We start from the raw sequence: 25,011 nt of genomic DNA on the forward strand, positions 1-25,011 counted from the left end.
ATCCCTCTTGGAATAGAACCCCAACTTGTTGTCCCAGCCTACAAGGCTTGATAGCATCTGATTTATGCCCATCTCCCTGACCTCATCTCTTACCCCCCTCCCTCTGACATGTTGAACTAGAGGCACCCAGGTCTCTTATGGTTCCTCAGACATGCCAAGCTCATTTGCTTCTGGACCTTTGCCCTTGTTATTAGCTCTGCCAGAAATGGCTCCACTGGTTCATTCCTTTGCTTTGTTCTACGCCCTCTTTAAATGTTATATCATTACAGAGAACAAGCTGGTGGTTGCCAGAGGGGAGGGAATTAGGGGAAATGGGTGAAACAGATGAAGGTGGATTAAGAGGTACAAATTTCTGGTTGTGAAATAAATAAGTCATGTGATGTATAGACTTGTCAAATCACTACATTGCACACCTGAACTAATGTGACATTGTGTGTCAACTACACTTCCACCAAAAATAAATAAATAAGCAGCAGAGATGAAAAATACAGCATAGGGAATATAGTTGATAACATTGTAATAACTTTGTATGGTGATTACACTTATCATGCTGAGCACTGAGTCATGCATAGAATTGTCGAATCAATACATTGTATACCTGCAACTAATATAACATTGCATGTCAATTATACCGCAATCATACTTTTTTTTTAAAGATATGCTGATTTTTAAGAGTTACATCATAAGCAGGGCCTCTCCTGATCACCTGATCTCAAAGAGCTACCCTCTCCTCATCAACTATTCCCTGTTACCTTACTCTAATCTTCTCAACACTTATCTCCATGATACTTAATCACATATTCATATATTTGTCACTCTCCAACTAAAATATAAGCCTCCCGAGAACAAGAATTTATTTACTGTGCTCGTCTTTGATGCCTGGCTATCAGGACCATCACCTGGCATGTACAAAGACCCTAATTATTATTTATTGAATAAATAAATAAGCATCATTAGTTCCTTCACAGCTTGGCAAAAGCAAGAGGACATACACCCATATGCATACATACACAGCACACACACACATACACAGACACAGATGCAAACACACAAATGCACAACCCTCTCTGGTCAGAACACAACTGAAGTGATATAGTTAATTCTGGGTATACTTTCGGAGATTGAAGAAGCCAGGCTATTTAAAAAAAAACAAAGAATGATTAAGAGCATAATGAAAACATCATTGAAAACCTGAAAATCTGCTACTTGAAGGAGAAGTAAACAGAGCATGGAGAGTCAAGACATGGAAATTTTGGAATAAAAGTTACAGGAAAACAGATTTCAGCTCCATTGTAAGAAAGGATTTTCAAAAGACGTAAGTCACCAAAGGTAGAATGGGCTACAGTGTGTAGTGAGTCCTGCGTCACTTCAGGTATGCAAGCACAGCCTGGACCACCAGTGATGAGCACAACTAGGGAAGGAGCTTTGGTATTAGCAGGTAGCTGCGGGTGGTAGTCTGAGTGGTCCTTTCCAGCCCCAGCAGGTTCTAACACAGGGATTCCACCTGTTATCACTGCTCAGAATACTGCGGACACTCTTTCTTAGAAACTACTTTCAAAATCTATGACTTATTCCTTAGAATATATTCATTAGCAACAAACTCAAGTTTACTGAAGAAAGTGAGTGATAAAACTTGTTTATACATTTTCTAGTTTCAAAAACAGTGGTTGTGATGGTAAATTAGCTATTTTATTTTGGCACGACTGTTTTAAAATCCATTTTTTAAATAAGAATTGCCATACTCTTTTGAGAATTGATAGAATTGTGAAAAAAATCCTTTTGTGAGGTTCTTTTGAAGAACAAAGTTATCTGAACATGAAAATTCTACATGAATAAAAAACAAACAATGAGATACTAAAATCCTCAAATTACATTATCATCTCACCTCTTAGATAACATTCATTAACTTCCACAGTATATGCAAAGTGCTTTCACTAACACCTCATTTTACTCTCTCATAACACATTTAATAATAATAATAATAATAATAATAATATCATCAGTGTTTTTATTTTTCTAATGTGTGAACTGAAAATCACATATTAAGTTAAGTGGCCTTGTCCATAGTTACAAAGCAGATAAAGGAGGGCAGACCAGGTCCCAAACCCTCTGATGCCACATTAAAGTGAAAAATCTTTTTCTAGAGTGAAGACCCTCACCAACACTGCAGAATTCCAGGCCCCAACAAAGGTACATGGAAGAAATAATTCTAGGAGATTTACTTTTTATTTCCCCTCAAGCCACTCGGTATAAGAAACCTCCAATTCAGCTTTCTTGTTGGACTGTTCCAGCTGTAAAGCACAATAAAAATGTCAAAGATTATTCCCCTCTCTCGTAATGTGGGCCTTTTCTTGCCAGTGTGTGGAAGCGAATGATGGATTTTCCATACACTTTATAAATTGTCACACCCTTGTTATTTTGTTTTCCAAAATCTATTTATATTCCATGGCTTTATGTTAAGCTTTGGTTACTAACTCACACATTTATTCTAAACTTAATTGAATTTTTATTACTCATGATAAAATTGGTGTTTTGCATTTTGCACAGTATTTCTCTGCTGTGGGCTTTCATAAGGTACAATTATACTTGAATCAGAGCCTGGGGCAATTGATTATTAACGAATGGAATAAAGATATCAATCTTTATCTGTAACAAATGAGAGGTTACATTTGTTCCCCTCAATTGTCACAGCACAGCCTGGATTTTGATGCTCTTCCCTTGCCTTAATCAATAAATCCCAGGCGCAGGACTACCACAGATAAATTATGTAATATTCGGACATTTCCAAATCAAGGTCTAAATCAAGGCCTATATGTATGTGTGTGCATGTATGTGTATGTATCCACACATATGTGCTCACTCGTGTGTATACAGATACGCGTACAAGCATATGCATGGATACATATATACACATATACATATGTACAGGTGTGCATACCTAGTATGTATCCACACATATGTGCTCACTCGTGTATATACAGATACGCATACAAGCCTATGCACTGTATACATATATACACATATACGCACATACAGGTGTACATACCTACGTATGTATCCACACATACGTGCTCGCTCGTGTGTATACAGATACGCGTCCAAGCATATGCACTGTATACATATATACACATATACGCACGTACAGGTGTGCATACCTAGTATGTATCCACACATATGTGCTCGCTCGTGTGTATACAGATACGCATCCAAGCATATGCACTGTATACATATATACACATATAGGCACGTACAGGTGTGCATACCTATGTATGTATCTACACATATGTGCTCGCTCGTGTGTATACAGATACGCGTACAAGCATATGCTCTGTATACATATATACACATTTATGCATGTACAGGTGTACATACCTACGTATGTATACACACATACATAAGGTGTCTTGCAATGATTTTCTCATCAGATGCACTACCCATTTACCCTGCGAAGTAGAGACTCAGTTTTTGTCTCTTAGTTTTAAAGACGAAGAAACTAAGACCAAGAGATTTTAAGTGAATTACCTAAGATCACACAGCTAGTAAGTGGCAAAGCCAAGACTCAAACCCCTGTCTCACTGATCCATCCAAAAAAACCAAGTGCTCAGAAGCTGAAAGTGCTAACCCCCATGAATTTAGGGCTGACTCTGCACTGGGCACTCCGTATGTCTTATCTCATTTATTTCTCAAAACAGCCTGGTGAGGTAGATAACCTGTCCACCTGTTACAGAGTCAAAAATCAAAACAAAAGAAAACAAACTAAAAACAAGTAAAAACAAAACCCTATTTGGGGAAAAGTCAAGTAACTTGCCCACATAACTTCCAAATGACAAAGCGGTGACTTCATGCTTTCTGATTCCTACCTCAGTTCTCCTTCAAGAATCTTCCTGGTGTTTTTCCTCCCTGATAAGAATAAGAAAAAAAAAAAAAGTTTAGTTAGTGAACATCAACTATTTGCTTAAACTATAAGTATCTGTTTATATAATTGTCTACTCTCCTTTATATCACCTTCCTAACCCAGAACCCCATCAGCTAATCAAACATCATTGTATTAGCTAGGGTGGAAGGGATAGAGAACAGGATGCATGAGAACCATAACTTGGCATACAAAGAGTGTCTGGTAGTTGATGTTTTAAATTCCTGGTTGGCATGTTTCCTAAACCACATAGTAGATTTTCCAATTACCGTTCCATATAGATTTCGATGAATAATTATTAAGTACCTATAATGTATTAAATGCTTTTATGCATACTGTCCCATGCAACTAACACAACAATTCTATATGAAAGATGTTTTTATGCTGTTTTGCCAAAGAGACCGTGGCTTAAAGCACTCAAGTGTCTTTTGCAATCCCATAGATGGTGAATGGTAGACCTCAGATTCAAATGCCAGTCTTCCGATTCAAGATCCAGTGCCTCTTTATCTACTGTGTTCCCTGCAGTACTAAAGCTGGCATACCTTTGAATTTAGGGTGACTCACCTCTGCCACCAAAACTCGCCCAGCTATTACGGTTCACACTGGACATTTCTTCTCTGAGTTCCTATAATGCTTTCTAAGTCTGTAGGTCAGCTGTATTGCCTATCCAATTCAGATGACCTCAGGATCAAGTCTTCACACTACAAGACATCTTTTCTTTTTGCATCGACACTTATCTGGCAGGTTCTAGGAACGTGTAAGTGAAGCACCATCTTTCGGGTCACTGGCTATTTGGAAGCCGGTCTCGATCATTATTCTGAGGAGGGCTCAGCCTTTGATTGATAATGGTGGAAAAAGCCAAAGCTATGATATGCCAAATTCAAAGGCAGGGAAAGAGACTTTGGGGTAAACTGCTTAGTTTCATTAGGGCAGTAAGAAATCAACATAGAAACAGGTTTTAGAAAATGACATGGGATATATACAAAGTTATGTGTAACATATCAGAACTGCTGTTGAATCAGAGAGAAAAGTCGTGCTTCGTTCTCATCAAGTCCTGTGAAAAGCAGCTGAGAGACATCACTTCATTTTCAAAACCCCGGATGATAGCAACCGATGCAGCTCTATAACCAACCAATGTAGCTCTATAACATTAGAGGGTAATTTTTCTGCATCAAAGTCCTGTCGTTGTTGTCATTAGTGGGTGTCAGTTATTAACCTATCAGCTTTCTGTTCAATTCCTTCCATACTCTGTGATGCTGTGGCTGGGTCTTTATCAAATACATTTCTCTCTTGCCAGGCTGTTCTCCGTGAGGTTTTTGCCAACAGGGCTGGTAGAGGGAGATTAGAAGGCAGGAGGCAGAGAAAGCACTTGATCCATTTAGTTTTGCATCCAGTTTTTCAAGTGTCTCCAGCAACAGCTCTTATTTCAGCAAGGGGCAATTGGTCCACTTTCCAGTTTCTCCCAGGGGTGTCAGCAAAACCGCCTTCATTGTGCCATATCAGAGATAAAAACTATTAGTCGCAGCTGAGCAACACCACCCTCAGGGTCTGAGTTACAGCTTCCCCTCTGAGCTTCTCAGGGACCAGCACCAATGGGAAAGTACCTTCTCCGGAGCGGCAGGGGTCCCAGACCCTCAGGAACCCCTCCTCCAGGCTTCTGATAACCCTAACATTTTTGCTTTGTCTCCCCAGTCATAATGGTGGCACCTCCTCCCTACAGTTACTCTCTCTGTGTTGACTTAATGTTTCCTATTGGCTTTTTGGTCCTCCCGACGCCTGTTCAACCAATTCTCTACATTAAATTATCTCAGAAAAATAACAAGTGGGTTTTGTGTTCCTGACAGGACCCTGCTTGGTTCACGGGGTCTGCATTATCTAGTTTGGGTTTCCACTAGAGTAGCCAGAAATGTCTTCCCCTCAGTGGGGCATGGTTTAGGAGGAGGCTCTCAAGTTCCCTTACCTCTGGTTAGCTTCATTTTAAGTTTGGTCATTCTCCACAGGGATAAGGCATATCCAGGCTGACTCAAGGTTGCACCCTGCTGGTTTAAAGTAGATAGTTGGTAGCAGGTGGTGAGAAGAGGCTCTCCTGACAGACTCAGTGGCTGGCTTGGGATAAAAGTCAGTGTCTGAACCATTATAGACCCGACTTCCTTATGCCAGTGGGCTTTATCCAGGCTTTCCATCATTTGATTTTATGACACTATCACCCTACACCTCCTTAAAAGTCATTGTAATTCAAGTATATTAAAATCAATTTTCTTTGAAAATTTTATGAAATTCCTGAATGTAAATGAGAAATCTTTGAGAGTGGGAGACTGGCACTCACATTCTGCTTCCTTAGGAGCCCTATTCTTTTTCTTTGGTTAATGAGGACTATTGAACCAGCTAATTCAATTAGTTATTGATCGAACTGAATGCAAGATTCCAAAAAATTATTATGGCAACACCTCCAAAATTACCACCACCTCCTTCTGAAATTCACTTATACAAGAGGAGAAAATAGAGCTCATTCTGTTCGTATTCTTTCTCATGAAAAACCTGAAGTGAAGAGGGTAGGATGAAAGTCTGTTTCTCATTTCATGGGAAAGATAGGAATGGCCACCAGGAACTCCCATTTTATTATGAGAGAAGTTAGTGATGTGAAATGAATACACTCTTTTTAAATAGTTGGTCACTTAAAATACACTGAAGAGTTCATTCACATCCATTTAAAATCCATGTTCCTGAAGAAATAATAACTTACGGGAGATTAAAATAAAGTATATTTTCACATGCGAATTTATGTTCCTTCTTCCTCCCGAGAGGAAATTCAACATAAGATAATATTCGCTCATAAGGGTCTTAAAAGATTTCATTAAGGAAAGTATTCAAGACAGTGAGATGAAAACCATTACTTGGTTTTAAGTTTATGTGACATTTGCTGCAATCTTGATATTTTACAGCCACTGACAAAGGCATGTTTATATTTTTGTAACAAAAGCTCTAGTCTTACAACCCCCTTTGGTCTCAAGTATTGTTAACTCTGTCGTAGGGTTACGGCTACTCATACCTCTCCTGTTCTGCTTGGCAGGAGGTTCTTTTTGTTTTAATGAGTTTTCTCCTCTGTCTAGCAACAATCAGAGAACAGATTCGGAACTTGGTGGGCTCCCTACCACGGCAATTCAACTCCTGCTTTATTAAATCCATAGGGTCGTATCAGGAAGAAAAATATCTCTTGCTGAAGTTGGATAAAAATCCAGAAATGCCATGCACAGGAGAAGAAAACAAGGGAGATGTGGAGACCCAGGTCTCATCCTCTGTGTTTATTTATTGATTGATTATTAATTTCTTTATTTGAGAGAGGGAGAGTGCATGCATACGCATGCACTATATAAACTTTTAGGATTCTGGAGGGGGAGGGGCAGAGGGAGAGGTAGAAGCAGACTCCCTGCTGCACAGGGAGCTCCAGGTGGGGCTTGATCCAGGACACAGAGATCATGACCTGAGCCAAAGGCAGATGCTTAACCCACTGAGCCACCCAGGAGCCCCACTCTGTGTTGATTTAGAAATGGGATTCCTTTTAGAACCTTCCAGGTACAGTGTTCCTCTCTATTGAACATCTTCAATGTTTTGAAGAAAAGGACTGTTAATTTCACACACGTCACCGAGTTTGATGTCTAATACTATTGGGGGAGGGCGGGTCTGCTTTCCCAAGGGAAACTGCAGCGGGGGAGGGTGCACACCCAGGACTGAGGGTGTGGCCAAGAAATGACTCTTCATATAAGTGAGTGCAGTAGAAACCCGGGCTTGGGCTTGAAGCACTTGAGCATGTGAAAGACTCCACATGAGCCCCCTGGCAATGTGAGACAGTGTGGGGAGGCAGAAGAGAAGGAGCAAGGGCCACAGCTTGGAGACTGGATACTCCCTCAGATTTACTCTTGATCTGAGCCTCCAAATATTTGGGGTGGGTCTATCTGCCACCCTCACTATTTGTAGGTTTTCCTCATAAATAAATGGGACATAAGACTCTAATCCAGCCTGTAGAAAATGCTACATCCTGAACCAGAACGTGTTTTTCAAGGGCAAAGGAAAAAATGAAACTTAATGCTTGTAATTTTAATGCTAATCATTGGGGAGGCCATGTGAAAAAAATCTTGGCAAATAATTTAGGAACCTAATGCATTAGTTGCTAATTCCAAAATTATACAAGCTGAAAGAGGAGCAGACTGTTGTTCTAATTGAAGCCTTTCTTTAAACCTTAGAACCATTATGAAGCTAAAATCCTCTATATTGATCTATAACTGCTACCTGAAGGTACTGCAGCTGGCTTAAGGAGAGGAGAGGAGTCTTACTGGTATAACACTTTACTGGAAAGTGTTTAATGTAAAAGAAACACACACACACACACACACATGAATGATGGGGCGAAGTTGAAAGTCCACTGGACAAAAAGCAGAAAACCCGGGGAAAGCATCTTCTACTGAGTTGTACAGATTTGGGTAATATATTTATCTTCTGTGTTTCAGCTGTTACATTGTGTTACTTGGTAACAACGGAAAGTAGGGTGGGGATGGTAGGTTGCTGGAGAAGGTCATCGAGAGGACATGGCTGCCAGTTGACCCTCAAGCTGGACCAGGCAATCAGAGATTCCTTACGCCCCGCGCCCCCGTCCTTGGATTGTATGCTCGGTCCACAGATCCTGCCTTAGGAGCTATTTGAAGGAGAGAGTAAAATGTTATTGAAAATTCTGTACTAAATACGTGACTAAACCCAGTTAGGGTGTCTATATAAACTTTTAGGATTCTGGATGGGTGCAGAGATAAACTCAGCTTGCAGCCACCCAAGACAAGCCTCGTGTATAAGCTCCCTTACTTATTGAACTTGCCACCTACAAATATGGATCCGAATCCAGAGTGCTCTGCCTCTTCAGTCTTTCCTTGTCCTCTGTGTACAGGGACCAGTTGACAAACCGATAAAGGTTTAAAAATAATTAGGAAGGCTGGAGGCAAATTCTAACTCTGCCTCTGCTTCTGCCTATATTTGAACTTGGACACATCATTTAACCTCACCTTAGGCCCTCATCTTCTCACCTGAAAATTAAGGGGTAAGATCAGGTCTGAAATTTTATTAATGTGCACTTGAAATGGACCATAAAACATCTATCATCAAATCTGTGACAAAAATGCAAGAAAGTGTGGAGCTATTTAAATGAACAAACAAATAAACCTATTCAGTTTTTCAGCAATCATTTACAAGATTCCTGCTATTTCTTCACTGTGAACAAGTCTTCCGTTTGTAAGAGCTTGAGTTCAGGAGGTTGGATATTTAAGAGAAATTCACTGCGATGAAAAGACAAAAATCATGGCAGGGGTTTTGTGGACTTCCAAAATGGTGCCCAAATCATTGGCCAAAATGCTGCGAAGTTAGCATGTATCATTTCCTAGCTGCTGTCCATCTGCCAAAACTTAAATACCAAATAAGGTATGGCATTTGATAGGAATAAAAAGTCCGCTATCTCCTTTGAAAAAATAAAATTCCCTTGTGTTGGTCACAAATTATAGGGTGGATGAGAAGAAATTCTGTTTCAAAAATATAATGCACACTGGTGGTAATGAACCTATTACCCGGTCTGACGTCAAAGAGAGGGAAATAACCCATTGTCCTGGTGGCATATGCCATTTCAACATCTTCACATGCTCTGTCCAGAGAAGTGAACTGCCTCCACTCAAATACATTAACATCTCCTCTTGATTGACTCATTAATAGAGAACAAGGTTTCATGCCCATGCCTCGAGTAACCCACATGAACTTACTGTTGAAAAGTATATGGTATATTACTAAATGGTACTGAAGAGTGTCAAGTTTTTGTTCTGCAATTATTTCCTGAGAAGCTCCATTGATCTACATTTGGCACTTTTCATGTGACCCAACAATCTACCTGTTTGTGGTAAACAGAATAATGTGCCAAGGTGTCCTGCCAAGATGTCCATTACCTAATCCCTAGAAGCCATAAATATGTCACCCTGTAGGGCAAAAGGGATTCTTAAGATGCCATTAAATTAAGGGTTTTGAGGTGCAGAGACTATGCTGGATTATCTAGGTGGGCCCAATGTTTTAAGCCAGGAAATTTATAATAATTTACCACAGCACCAGCAGGAAACTCATATACCATGTGACGGCCTCAACCTGCATGCTGGATAGTGGAGTCCTGGTCCCCCTTTCGAGGACCCCAACTAACTCTTAAGGATTCCTTGAGGGGGTAACTCAAGCATTCTGTGCTTACAAGCCACGTCATCACGAGGGTCTTCACCATCACCCACCTCTTCCTTCCACATAGCTCTCTCTTTTGCCAGTGGACTGCCCTTGGTGTCACTGGCCATCACACTCTGCAGTTTGGGGTACCACCAAGAGTTTGCTTCTGCCACCATCTCCATATTGGTTTTGGAATGGCTGTACTGGAGCCCATGTTGGCACAGGAATTTTCCTACACTATGTTACAGCGTTCATCAATAGTCATCTCATGAGACAGCAGACAGGAAAAAACATTCAGGGACTAACTTTTAACTGGTTACTAGATGATTGCTCTCAGATAACAGAATTACATGCCAGTCTTACTGGTTTCCCTCAGGGTATGTTCCTGCCTTACTATAAGGCTTTCTCGAACCCCCTAGTTCGTAACCTGCATCTTAGTGGCAGGATGCAGTCTCCCATCACCATGGAACATGTTCCTGAATGTACAGACTCTTTTGCCTCTCATCCTAGCTCTGAAAAGAAGTATTCTTTGATCAGCTCATTGTAAGACTCAACTCCCAAGTTTTCATTTCTACTCCAAGGTCCTCCACTGTCCAGGAATGACTGAATGGATGATTTCTACTACCTTCGAGGGAACATTTCCCACTTAATACTAGGGGGGTTTGTGCCCAAGAGGATAGTGATTTTATAACATCCTATTCCAATACCTGTAAAACAGATAAAGACACAGATACAACATCAGAGCCCTTTCTTTACACAGCTGCCAAACTAAAGAAAGAACAACTCCTTTAGTGTTTAATATTTCTCAAAGTCTGAGAAATTTAGTAGTAAGTACATTTCACATAGAACAACAATAGTGCACTGAGGTTAAGCTTCTCCAAGCCTAGCCTAGCCATGGTTTATTAAATACATCTATTTATGACTATTTATGATTACAATCTCTCTTATATTTGTAAAAGTGAATCATCCCTTTGAAGGCATAATTTTGAGATATAATTGACACAAAATAAACTGCACATGTTGAAAGTGCACAATCTGATAACTTTTGACGTATATACACACCCATAAGCCATTAATACAATTAAGGTATTGTATAGATCCATTACTCTAAAAAGTTTCTTTGCAGTCCTTTGTAACCCCTCCCTCCTTGGCCCTCTCCACTCCTCTGCCTCCCTTAGACAACCACTATTCTTTCCGAATTAGATATGGCAAGGAGACTGGTGAAATAGTGAACCCACTGTGCCTGAGCACAGGTGCATCAAGAGAGATGGATCTGCTTTGGCTCCTAATACAGATGTTTAGCCTCTGGGGAATGTGTCTTAATGGATGTCAAGCTTGCAAAAATTTTATCAATCAGAGAAGTCACTCTTCTTTCTATGGATGGGGTTGGCAAAAGGAGAAGGTAGAGAGAAAATCCAAGGGATTTCAATATTGTCTTTTCCCGGGGATAACTGCAATCCCCTGCTTTCTATGGGAAACTGGAATTGCCCCCCCACCGTGGGGCTCAGCAAAGACTTTTCTATTATATGTGTAGCATACCTGCACTGAATTTGTAGGGCAGAGGTATGTAGGGTAGGACAGAGACAAAAGATGAAGGCAGATATTGGGGAGAGAGATTCTCTGTTGTTACCAAGATATGGGTACAAGCTCATTAAAATATGAAAAAACTTGTTATGAATTAATATTTTCAGCTACACTGTTATTTTTTCATTTGTTTTGTAGACTAAAAAACTAAACATTTCAATAAAGGGTGAAGATAGAAGGTTCCTACTTAGTACATGCTTTTTCTGAGTTATCTTCTGGGTTAACATGGAGCTTTTTCTTTCTTTCTTTCTTTCTTTCTTTCTTTCTTTCTTTCTTTCTTTCTTTCTTTCTTTCCTTCTTTCCTTCTTTCTTTCTTTCTTTCTTTCTTTCTTTCTTTCTTTCTTTAAGATTTTATCCATTTATTTGACAGAGATAGAGAGAGACAATGAGAGAGGGAACACAAGCAGGGGGAATGGGAGAGGGAGAAGCAGGCTTCCTACTGAACAAGGAGCCCAACGTGGGACTTGATTCCAAGACCCTGGGATCATGACCTGAGCCCAAGGCAGACGCTTAACCCCTGAGCCACCCAGCCACCCCAACATGGAGCTTTTCTTAAAAACCATACCGGTTAAGCCTAGCAATGACTCAAGAAAAAATTTTTTTCTTCTAGAAAATGAGAATATTGAAACTAAATGTTGAGGAACTGTTGTGCTCAGTGCTGTCTTCCAAGTACAGAGAACAGAATTTGCCGTTAGCAGGCTTTCAGATTCTTTCATTAGAAATGCCTTTGATTATCCCTAATTCCCAGTGATCTTGTCTTTCTCTCAATTTGACAGCAGTTAAGTTCTAAACCACATAAGATAACATTACATTCCACCCTGCCTTTGTTTAAGGACTTCTGCTGCACCTAAATATAAAATAACCTCCCCGAGATGATACTTTTCATTTTGCAGAGCATGAAGGGATATGGTGAGGAATGTCCTCTGAGTTTGAAATGCCTGGCTCTCATCTCTACACTACCAATTAATAACTGTGACACCTTGGGTAATTATCTAGTCTGGGGCTCTGTTTCATCATCTGTAAAATGGAAGTAATAATATTTCTCTCATACAGACATAATGATAATTAAGATAATTCACATAAGGGATTTGGCAATGCATGACATATAGCAAAAAATTGATGCATGCCACTATTTTTGCTTAAATACTATCACATGGATTGATTTTTTTTTTTTTTTTTTTTTTCTGGAAGGACTTGGTGGCAGAGACTAGACTAAATATTCCTTGAGAGTGCAGAAGGTCAGGGCACAAGTTGAAGAGGGGAAAATTAAGTATTATTTTACTAGCATTGGCTCTTAAGGCAAAATGTAGAAGAAAATATGGTCTGTAAGCATTTTGAAAGAAAGGATTATGGATTTTTCAATTACAAAACTCCAGCATCTTGCCATAGTGCTTGCCACATACAAGGTGCTCGCTTAATGTATGCATAATTCATTAATAAATAAATGGGTCTTGGTATAAAAATCCAGGCACCCTGCTTCTGCTTCCAGAGAGAGCTCTCCTGCTGGCAGCAAATTCCACTCCCAAGTGCAGAAGGTCAGTCACTGTCCATGTTTACAAACCCTGGCTAGGGTGGATTTCTGGAATGCAGATGCGGGGGAATTGGGAGGCAATTTTTCTTTTTATTTTTAGCAAACTGCTTTCTTTTTCCCTTCATTTTTAGCATTTTTTAACAAACTGCTTTCTTTTTTTCCCTTCAAAAATCCCTTTCGCGCGGTTGACTTTCAAGGCACGGAGACAAACATCCCCCAAGTATTTCCTAAATGGGCTAATTCTCACTATCTTAGATTCTTTAAATGTTCTGAGGTCTCAAATACTTCCCCGCTGAGAGCCTCGGAAACTCCCTTCGTAAGACTCTTGGACTTTCTTCACTTGGGCCTAGATTTGTTTCATGTGCTGACCACCTGGAGTCCTTGGCCACACCTCCTTGTTAAAGCAAGTCTTCCAGGTGGTTTTTCTTCCCAAACCCCAGAGGCATCAGGACTACGCAGCTCCCCAAGCCGACGCAACCCAAGATGCTCAGGCTGTTCGGCTCCGCTCCCTCCCCCCCCCACCCCCCCCCCCCCCCCCGCCACTCTGCAAAAGACCCGCCAGACTCCTGGGCATTTGGAGTCAGTTCAAGAAGCCTGGGAGCGCCGCAGTGTTACTCCTTTGGCTCCAACCCTGCCCCACCAGAAGCCACACAGCCTGGAAGCCTCACAAAACTGTGCGGAAGAACGGTACCCTCTTTCCTTCTCCCTCTCCCCTTATCCACCCTTTCTGCGGTTATTAAACCGAGACTCACACTGAAATGGATTCTAAACACCAAAAAAAAAAAAAAAAGTGTAAAAAATCCCCTGCGGGTTACGTGTGTGTTTGTGTTTGTTGTGTGTGTCCATCCGCGCTTGTGCAAAATCTCCAAACGTCACAGTTTGCAATCCGGACAAGCGCGTCGAGAAATCCGAGATCTTTTCAGGGATTCCCCTCCCTTGCCCTCCTCTTCTTCAGCACTCCCAAAGAGGTAGGTCTGGGGCTTTTTCAAAACGCTGCTGCGGCGACGGAGGCAATGCAAATATGCTACAATTTGTCTTTTCTTCTCTCGCTCCCAGCCAGCCCTCTTCTCGGGCGAACAGTCCCGAGCGCAGGGTTTCCTCCCAATTCCCCCGCATCTGCATTCCAAGCGGCTGCTCGGGTACTCGTCCTTCCCCGGGTCGCGGCGAGCCGTTCTGCGCACCCGCGGCCTCCGGCCTGGGCCTCGGCCACTGCGGTGGGTGGTGCTCACGCCTCCCCCACCTTCCCCCGGGGCCTCCGAGAGCCGCGCGCTGGGCGTGTGCGCGCGCGCGCGCGGATTTGGTGGGGGAATCTCCTTCGGTGGAAGCTGCTGAGTGTCGCTGGCAGAGAGTATTCTGGAGCCCAGCAAAAGCCTCCAAAGCACTTGAGCTTCCCGAAAGAAAAACAGAATAAAAGACCGAAAAGAAGGGAAGCCCGCTCCCGTAAAGCCCGGGTTTCCAATAGTCTCGGATCCGCCCGGAGCTGAGCAGAGGCGCAGTTGGCAGCGGCCCCTGCTCGCGCCCGGACTTGGAAAGACGGTTTTTTTCCCCGCTTCGGGGAGGAGGGAGGTGAGGGACTCGCGGGCGAGAGTTGCACCTGGTCTAGGAGCGTTCAGAGAGGAGAACTCTGGGGTAAGTAGTGTTCTGGCACTGGAGCGGAAAGGGGGAAGGAGGAGGGGGGCAGGAAAGGGACGAGAGGGAGAGAGTAGGGAATGAATTATGAAAAAAAAAAAAAAAATCCCCACTATTCCGCAGCAGAGGGAGAGCGCATCACAGCGCCCCGGCTGAGTCCCGCCCGGGTCTCCCGCGCCCGAGCGGCTGGCGCGAAGTTCTTTCCAATCTTTCCGAGGAGATGAGAAAGTCCCCAATCCTGGAGGGCGGCCGGGGCCCAGGAGCCTCCGCGCTGGCCCGCAGCTCCGTCGCCCAGCCCTCGCCTCCTCCTTCTGGCCGCGCTAAGCCTCGGCTCCCCAGCCCGGCCTCCTGCCTCCTCCCCCGGGCTGCGGGGCTGCTGCGGAGGCTGGCGGCGGCGGCGGCGGCGGCGGGGACGCTCACCTGGCCGGGCTGCCCCCTCCTCCTCCTCCTCCCATCCGAATCGGGCAGCGTCGGGCTCCGTAGGCGAGGAAATAACGACCCCTGCAGTTGCATTGCGGAAAATCGCGGCGGCGGCGGCGGCGGCACTAGTTGCGGGCGATGGAAGCGAGACAACTGGGGGTTCCTAGGAGCCCAGGAAAATAGAGGAACGGGAACCGCGCGCGCACGACGTGGGAAGCCCACGGGCCCCCGACGCGCCCGGGTCCCCGACGCGCTCTGGTCCCAGACTCCCCGCCTTCGGCGCTCGGCGCCCTGGACGCGCCGCCCGAGCCGGGCTCGGAGGCGGCAGGCTGAGCGTGGACTTGGGGAGCAGGGAGGGTCCGCGGAGGCTGCCGGCGGTTTCGGGCAATAATTCCTGCCTCTCTTTCTCTGTCTCCCCTGTCTGCGGTGTCGTCTCCTCCCCCCCGCCCCCCGGAAGCAGGAGGAGAGCGGCCCCGGAGCGCGGCAGCCAGCCTCTGACCATGCCCCGGTGAGGGGGGCGGACTTCGAGGGCAACTTGTCGCGGACTACCTGGGCTTAGCCAGCGAGCTGCGAGCGCCGGGGGCCCGGAACTGTGCGGCGCGGCCCGGCGGGGGGCTATCGTCTATGTCTTCTTGGGGCGCCAGGCGGATCGGGGTCTCGTTTTTGCAGGAAGAACCCGGCGCTGGTGGCTTCAGGTGGCTGCTGCCACCGCGGCTAGTGCTGTTTCCGCCTCTCGTGCGAGGAGCAGAGACCGGCAATCGGGGAGACCTCCGGGGCAGCGAGGCATCGGACATGTGTCAGCACATCTGGGGCGCACATCCGTCCAGCCCGAGGGGAGATTTGCCGGAACAATTCAAACTGCGATATTGATCTTGGGGGTGACTGTCCCTGGCCGGCTGTCGGGTGGGAGTGCGAGTGTGCGCTCGCTCGCAAGTGTGTGCGTGTTTGTATGTGTGTGTGCCGTGTCGGGCTCCCCCTTCCCCCCCTGTTTTCCCGTCGAGTGATGCACTTGGAATGAGAATCAGAGGATGGAAATAGTCTGGGAGGTGCTTTTTCTTCTTCAAGCCAATTTCATCGTCTGCATATCAGGTATGGGACGCGCTGGAGTCACTGGCGGGTTTGGGTTACGTTGTGCTGTTTGGAATGTATGGGGTTTTATTGTGTGTAGACTGTCAAGTAGCCTTGCGGGGTAGGAGGGGCAGGGGTTGGTGGCAGAGACCCTTGCAGCTCTTTGGGTTTCCAGCCTTCAGAATTAAAAACCTTCTAAGCCCAAGGGTGTGTGTGTGTGTGCGCGCGCGCGCGCGCGCGGCCGCGCGCCTGTGTCTGTGTGTCTGTTTGTGTGTAGTATGGTTAGTACCTGTATGGAGTCCTGGAACATAGAAGGGGTGAGTGATAAGAAAGAAAAGGCTGATGGGTGTTGATTTTCAACTGCTTTCCTGGATGAGAACTCTGGCCCCGAAATCTGAGCCTTGGCAACCCCCACCCCCATCCCCTGGCTTTCAAAGTTCCCAAACTCGGTGGTTCCTGGCTGGCAAAATGGACGCAGAGCCCTGCCCTGGTAACTAGGCACATTCAAGAGACTGTGGGAGGATGCGGGACTATGGAGTGCCACCAGCAGGGACCAGAGGGATGTGGAGGTCCTCCATGCCTTCCCCAAGCACATCAGCACTGGTCATGACGGTCTGAAACATGCCAGCATGCCCTGTTCCACATCAAGTAAAGGCAAAATCCGCCTGCAACAACACTGTCATAAATACCACTCTAGATTGTAGGCTCTCCCATTTCCAGCGGCCAGGATGTGCTAGGTCAGACTCACTGACCTCAGACTACTTGCGCCAGTCTGTAGCTTCAGGAGTGAGGAGGTGAATGGGGTAGGGCTTGTGCCTGCCTGCACCTGTGTGTCTGTGTGTTGGAGGGCATTCTGATTTCCAAGCAGCATCTTTGTTGGTGCAGGGAGTTGGTGGTGTGGAGGGGAGCCATGAGAAAAAGCCCCAGGATCAGCAGTATTCCCCAGCTCAGTTCAGTGCCACCTCCCCCTGACAGTGTCTCCCCCATTTCCCCTCCCACCTAATATTAAAGTGGCTAGGGTAGGACCCATTTGCAGGGCTCTCCTCTGCCTGCATTCCCTCTGCAGAACTGGGGACTCAGCCAACTTCCCATAAAGTCACCAGAAGAGGACAACAGGAACCTTGACCCTGGGAGCAGACACAGAGGAGCAGCATTCAGGTGGAGGGCCCTGTTTCCTGCATCTTCCTTCAGCCCAGCTAGTCCCCACCCCCTAAGCCAGACCTGGCTGTGGATGTTAAAAATCCTTGTCTGTGCTTACTCTGTTCAATTTCAACTTTCTCCTTTTAGGCCAGTAATGGGGGAATCTTGTATTCAAAATCATTCTGTTTGGGGCTTGCCCACCCAACGAAGAATTTTGCCTCTCTAATACTTTAGAGATAGGTTGTATGCTTGGCCGACAATAAGAAGTGCCCTGCGACCACCCCAAATCCTCTAGTGGGACCTGTTTTACCCTATCCTGCATCTAAGAGGAAAAATTCCCAGGTGACTTATAAGGGTTGATATCAGTCATATGACCAGGGGTGGCCTGGGTAGCATCTTACAAGAGCACATTTTTTTTTTTTAAAGATTTTATTTATTTATTTGACAGAGAGACACAGCGAGAGAGGGAACACCAGCAGGGGGAGAGGGAGAGGGAGAAGCAGGCTTCCTGCAGAGCAGAGAGCCTGATGCGGGGCTCCATCCCAGGACCCTGGGATCATGACCTGAGCTGAAGGCAGACGCCCAACGACTGAGCCACCCAGGCGCCCCAAGAGCACGTTTTATATCTTTCTTTTCTACATCTCTGTATCAAACTCTCTCATGTTCCATAATATTTCACTAGTTAGAAGATAGCCTTCCCCTACCTGTCTCCCCCATCATAAGTAATTCACAAAGCAGCCAAGCCAGCTGAGTCCATTTAAGATTAACAAAGGATTAACATTCACTGAAGCTCTGGGCCCCCCAAACTCCCTTATCCCCAGGCCCTACCCTGCACTTGGCCAGGCCATCACAGGGGAACCATCTGAGAACGGGTTTGTTCTGAGCCTCCAAAAGAGGCCTTAATAGGCTCTACTTGATTTGGTATATCAGTAACAAAATTCTGTAAACACAAGTATTAGGAGGGGGTTATTTCCAACCAAGAAGAGGTGCTATGGAGTATGTGGCCTTTCACATGTATTTACTAAATAATCATCACTGCTATGTAATGAGAGGATAAAAGTGTAAGCAAAATTGCTATTAGCTAAACACAGAAAACTAGGTTAGGGTTCCAAATGCCTAGTTAGGCTCTGCATTAATTTGCACTTTATGAAGACATTTAGGCAGAGTTGCAACATTATGTACTCTACATTTATACATCCATGAACTTAATTTTCAAAGACTGTTCTTTCTCCACAGCCAAGGTGGCCTCCCTCCCAAAACAACTACCCATTCAGTGATATCCATGTACTAATTCTGATTAATAATATAATTATTATTCACAGTTGCCACAATTTGGGGAACCTCCCCCCCCCATCTAGCAGCCTTAAGAGGTAGAGTTATTCAGTGCACTAAGTTTGAATAATTGTGGCTCAGGGAGAGTTTAGTGGGTCTTTCATTTCTGTTTCCATGATTTGCAGTTTTAATTTACTCACGACTGAGCTTTACCAAAAGGAACATAACCCTGTGATCATAGAACCTACTAAATCTTAAATTAAAAAAAAATAAAAAAACAAAGCACCTCTCCTCCATCTTGGGATAAATTACCCTACCCAGTAAATGGGGACTAATTCTTCCTGAGTTACCAGGCCTCAGTGATTGATGCATTGGTAGGGTTGACTTCATTACTAGAAAAGGTCAGCAAAAGTCTGCAGTGTAAACATTTTGCAGAAGGAAAATTTTGGGGGTAGATCTGGCCTCTAGTGACTGAATTTCACTGGTGCTTTGTAGCTTAGTGTTTTGTTAAACAAAGATTCCCACCCTTACCCCTCCCCATTCTACAAATTAAGTGTACCCAAAGCGTTTTCTCCCTGGGTCTGTGTGGATATGTTTCTTAAAATACAGAGCCCTGGGCTTGGTATGTTTGATGGCTCTGCACTAATCATTTGGTCCTGATGAAGCTGTCAGCAAATGGGACTGAGGGTCTGCTTAGCTAACTGCTGAGGATGTAGCATGTGTGCCTTCCATTTGCAAGATCATATCCATTTTGGCTACTTAGACCAGCACAGCTGGGCTTAAGAGGGAATGCCATGATCTGGAGTTCTGTTCCACATCAGACTCAGATGTCATTTTGCCAAAAGTGTAAGGCAGCCAAGATCTGTGAAGAGGAGAGAAGGACAGGGAGAGAGAGAGAGAGAGAGAGAGAGAGAGAGAGAGAGGAGAACCAGGATGATTTTTTCCAGTGCTAGTGAGAGCACCATTCCATTCCTACAAAAGCAGCTCAGATCAGCGAGAATGAATGTTTAGCAGCACCAGGACAGAATTTCCTGGCTCAAAGACAGCTGTCTGATTTCATTTCCACAACACATCCAACTTGCCTCTATGTAACTTTACTTCTTTGTCAGGTTATTCATAATAACAGCAATAGCAATTAAAATGATGTGCTTTCATATATATTACATAACATTGCACATATTTTAACTCATCTCTTCTTAGAGTCTGTAGGGTAATTTTATAGATGAGGCAGCCGAAGCCCACGGTGGTTCAGCATGCAGGATTCACATGCAGGTCTAACTGTGTCAGAATTGAGTATAGCACTTCTTTTTTGGCTCAGGATTTCTTTTAAATGTTTTTATTCGGTATTTTTTACTGGGATGTCTCTGGATTGAAAGAATGAGTTATGTTAAATGGATGCGAGTCTTCATTTGGAGGTGGAAGTTTGGGGTGATTGCAATTCAGTCCTAGACATAAGGTAGCATTTGAGTTGTATATGACTGTGAGGCAAACAGTTGAGACTATTACCCGGGTTGGCCGCCAGCACCTTGTGATCAGCAATCCCTACAAGCAAGGAATATTTCATACATTCTTTTCCTAATTGGAAAATTAAAATGGTTTCACTTCAGTGTCTTTACAGGTAGAGAGGGGATAATAGTACATACCGCACACCTTTGTTACATGGATTAAATGAGATAATGCGTTCAATGATTTTTTCACTTGGCACAATATCTGAGGCCTAGAAAGCTTGCAATAATATTTTTTTTCCTACAAATCAGGCACTGCACAGATTTGTGAGGCTGTGACAGAACAGAGCCTTTACCTTCCTCACTTTCAACTTGTTTAAAAGCAAAAAGAAAATCATGAGCAAGCGCATTTTATGACATTGAGCATTTTCCTTCTACTTTCAAGGAGGCCTTGGCTTAACAACTTTGAACTGTCTCTTAATTTTCTTTCTCATATAAATGAAACTGGTAGCATTGGGCTTTGGTGCCTATTATGAGTAAAACCCACTTTTACCTCTGTGAGCCCAGTACTGAGGTGAGGCTTGGAAAGTTTAATAAATCACCTGGGAACAACATAGTACTTATTACTTAGGGGAGCAACAGAATTTTCCTCTTTTTGCTGTAAATTATAACTCTGTATAAACCCAGCTTTAAAGTGTTTCCAAGATGGCAAACTACATATGCTGTCAACGTGACTTAAAAGAGAACATTCCGTTAAATACAAAAGAGCCCCCACCCCCACAAAGACTACTTATCTGATGATCTCATCGGTTTCTTTAAATCCAATGCTGTGTGATGTCATATAGCCCAGTAACTGACACATCCCATCATCAGAGATGGGACTTTCTTGTCTGTGAGACAAGAGTCTTTCTGAGTAATATAAAACCCCTGGGGGAAAGAGAGATGTCAAGGTGGAGAATCGTTTTCTTGTGTGGGGAGGAAAGGGGGTTGGATTGCCATCCTAGGCCATCAGTACCTAACACCTCAACCTTTCACGTTGATTAAGCATTACATCTTTGGGCCTGGGGTTTAGGTCAGGAAGAGATCCAGGCACCATAAATAAGTATGGCGGTGAGCCTTCGTAGAAAGACTATGGAAGTTAGAAGAACCACCCTGCAGTCATACTCTTCCTTAATTACCTCTTTGGGAGATTCTTTTAGCCACTTAGAGTCTCAATTTTCTTCTCTGTAAAATGAAAATGATAACTTCTTTGCCTGGTCCAGAGGATTGTTGAGGAAACAACAGAGGGTGATCCTGAATGTTCTTTGTGTTGCACAAACGTAAAGCATCTGTGTCTTTACTATACTATGGAATAGTTATGAAATCAAAGTTGAGATACATACACATAATGAGTGATGTAAAATAATATGAATAATGAATGCCTAATTGTTAAGATATGACAGCAAAGTTGTAATGCACAAAAGGTATAGTGATATGAAATAATAAGAATAACGTCTTATTATTTCATAAAGGATATACGTGCTGCAGAAGAGAAGTCCAGACATGGGGGAAAAGGAGGATATTGGGTAGATGTTGGAGGCTTGGAAAGAAGAGATGAAGGGACTACATCATCCAAAGGAGAGGAATAGGAATGAGTGATATACAGGAAAGACAGTCCCAACTGGAATAAAAGGTTCACTTGAAGATACTGGAAAGTTGGGATGAGCCCATGTTGGGAGCTGTTGAATTGAGAAAATATGGAGTGTGTTCAGATATTTAATTTCTTGGTGATTTTTATTTTTTTTATGATGGATCTTTGCCTGCACTCAATGGACTGAACTTTGTTAAAATTTGTTTGAAATCCTAACATTTCTTTGGGTTTTAAATTTGTGTTGCAAGTTTCAAGCTACTGCTGTCCTTTCCATAGTTTGTAGGCTATTTGGGATTGTAGATGGTTGAGTTTTGGGGACACTTCAGCTTTCTCATCTGTAAAATGGAGATGATACTTACTTCCCAAGGGTGTTGATCCTACAGGGTAATTGTAAGGAGCAGAACAATATTTGTAAAATGATAACATGGTGTCTGGAATACATTTACCGTGGGCCAAATTACCCATATCATATGAGAGTTAAGGATGGGCTTTGGAACCAAGACAGGCCTATACATAATATTCCTCCCTTTGGGATTTTCCCCTCTGTGTGGTCTTAGAGAAGTTGTTTAACTTCTCTGAGGCTCTGTAAAATCTGTAAAATGAGGGTTGGAGAAAATATACGTAAGATTCTGCCATGGCGCCTGACATGTAGTAGTCACTCAGTGAATGAGAGCTAACCCCATAAAGACATCCTCATCATTGTCATCAGCAACTGTCCTTGTTATTGACACTTTGGACCTGTTCTTGTAAATTCCACTGAATCATTCAGTCATTTCTTCAGTGTTCAACAAAACAGCATTGCCGGCGAACTATGTGTCAGGCATAGAAATCACAAAAATGAAAAACACCTGATTCTTGGTATTTCCAAGATGGAAAATGTCGAGGAATAGAGGTGTGTGCAAAGTGCTATGGGAGTGTGAAGAAGCATGTTGGTGGATACAAGTGGATACAGTCGGTGAAGTCTCTGCCTTCGGCTCAGGTCATGATCTCGGGGCCCTGGGATAGAGTCCCACATCGGGCTCCTTGCTGAGCAGGGAGTCTGCTTCTCTCTCTGCCTGCCGCTCCCCCTGCTTGTGTGCGTGAGTGCTCTTTCTCTCTGACAAATAAATAAAATCTTAAAAAAAAAAGTGGGGAAGGTAAAGGATTCATAGAGGAGGAAACATTTGAATGAGGCTGGAAGAAGATCTGAGATTTCAAAAGGACAGGGAAAAAAAAGGACATAGCATGAGGCAAGAATAGTAGGTTGATAGACAAGAAGGAATGAAAAGAAACAAGGGTCAGAAGTGTGGTGAACTGGGCATGTGGAGTGGGTGGGCTGGAATAAATAATGACTGGAGACAAGACTGGAAGAATACCCTGGGGCCAGTCGGTAGGGGCTTGTTAGCCAAGACAAGAAATTTAGGCTTTTTCTTTTAGTTATGAGGAGCTAAGGTGGAGGTAAGGAAAAATGACATTAAAAAAAAAAAGGTTTATGTGCAGTTCTTTTTAAACTTGATTGCAATAAGTGATAACTTAGAAACCCAATTCCTTGTCTTCTTGTCAGCCTTTATTCTTGCTCACAAAACCCATTTTAAAAAATACTGGTCTAATAGATCAATTAGGCCATTATGGGACGTTCTGAGTGACAGACCTTAAAAAAAAAAAAAGGAAGGCAGTTGTCCTGTTATGGACCTGATTTACCCTCATCTTTGAGATTTGGTATTTTCATGTGAAGCAAATGCAAATGTCTGCAATTTTGTACTTGAATAACAATGATAACATTATTAGTACCGTCTTTAACGTTAGACAAAGGCTAAGGGAAGTGAACCGATCCGTGCACGCCTTTGTGCCCTGAGGATTGCGCACCTCCAATAGATGCACTAGTTGAAAAACAGCTGCTTGAAGCATTGCAAAGCATTTTGCAGCGGTTTTGCCTTATTCTGCCCTATGCTTGTCTTTCCAATCAACTCCGTGCTTGCTTGGGAGTATGCTCATGGTGCACTAAATTATATACCCATTTTACCCTCTCGAAGGTCCAGTTACTGTAGATCAAGTATAGAGACCTAAAATGAAATGTCTTCCCTTGTCCACTTAATCATTCAGCATTTATGGAGGGGGCACTATACGTAAGGTACTGGGGATCCAACAGGAATGAGTCAGACCCGGACCTTTCCCTCCAGCAATTCACAATCTAGTAAGAGACCAATTTAAAAAATATTAGTAGCGACAGCAGAATCCGCTAAGTATTGAGAAGGGATGTCTGACTCATTCTGGAGGTGGGAGGGAGGGAGGAAAGTAGTGTAAATAAAATCTTTTTTAAAAAAGTGGGGAAGGTAAAGAATTCATAGAGGAGGAAACATTTGAATGAGGTTGATGCTTGGACTGAGTCTTTGAAAGATGGAGGATTTTTGCTGATGGACCAGGAGGAGTGTGATGGGGGAGGGGCGATCCCAGGAAAGCGCATTTGCAAAGGCAGGGCTATGAGAGGAGACACATGATGATTTCAGGGTGCTGTCAAGAGGTCAGTATGGCAACCACTAGAGGGGTTGGGGTGTGATGGATGAAGTTGAGATCAAGGAGGTTGGGGAGATAGGATTCCAATAACAGTAATACCTTGCATATAAAAATTGTCAGTAGAAACCACCCTTGCACCTCCCCGTGCAGGGAAAGCATCCTTTAAAGGCCCAAGAAGTAGCTCTGGCTTACGCCTTTCTCTTCACTGGGAGCCGATGAGTCCGGGTGAAAGCTTTGGGCTCGGGTCCAGCGCTGCTTCATTTGGCGCAGATCACTGGTGATTTTCCAGTGTCCCCTCTAGTGCAGTGGCTTCCCAAAACTTTTGACATAACCCAGATACACATTCCAGAATTTATCTTCTTACTTAGTCTGTCCCCATGTATTTGGACCCCAAGAAAAAGCCAGAACCCCACTGGCTGAGCCTGGAGTTGGCACTCTGCCAATTTTCTTCTCTTTGATAATTGAGTCTTTCCTATAACTTTTTTTTGCAATTTTCATCTCCTGTACCCCTAAACAAAATTTTAGAGGGTTTCCATCACACAGGGGTCGGGGTGGGGAGCTGTGAGTGGTAAGAAATGGTCCAGGATTGCCTTTCTAACAAAGCCATAATTGCTCTTTGTTAGCAAGATTGGTCTGGTAATGGGGTAGCCAGTGT

The 25,011-nt window shown here is 43.7% G+C and overlaps 1 protein-coding gene across 3 annotated transcripts in view; it reads left to right on the forward strand.

The window, feature by feature from the left end:
* Window positions 1–13,803: 13,803 nt before the first annotated feature.
* Window positions 13,804–25,011, forward strand: part of CA10 (carbonic anhydrase 10) — a 524,645-nt gene continuing 513,437 nt past the window's right edge. The window contains exons 1-2 of one of the 3 annotated variants that reach the window (XM_073883802.1): window positions 13,804–14,227; window positions 15,766–16,397. In XM_073883802.1, the coding sequence (XP_073739903.1) occupies window positions 16,337–16,397 (61 nt within the window). In that variant the 5' untranslated portion in view covers window positions 13,804–14,227; window positions 15,766–16,336. Of the gene's footprint in view, window positions 14,228–14,249; window positions 14,889–15,765; window positions 16,398–25,011 lie in introns of those variants that run through there. The other 2 variants (XM_073883801.1, XM_025859284.2) reach the window with 2 other exon arrangements.

The sequence above is a fragment of the Callorhinus ursinus genome, unplaced genomic scaffold (assembly GCF_003265705.2).
Source record: "Callorhinus ursinus isolate GAN/ISIS: 27379988/994484 unplaced genomic scaffold, GSC_fseal_2.0 scaffold52, whole genome shotgun sequence".
In the NCBI taxonomy this organism is placed as follows: domain Eukaryota; kingdom Metazoa; phylum Chordata; class Mammalia; order Carnivora; family Otariidae; genus Callorhinus; species Callorhinus ursinus.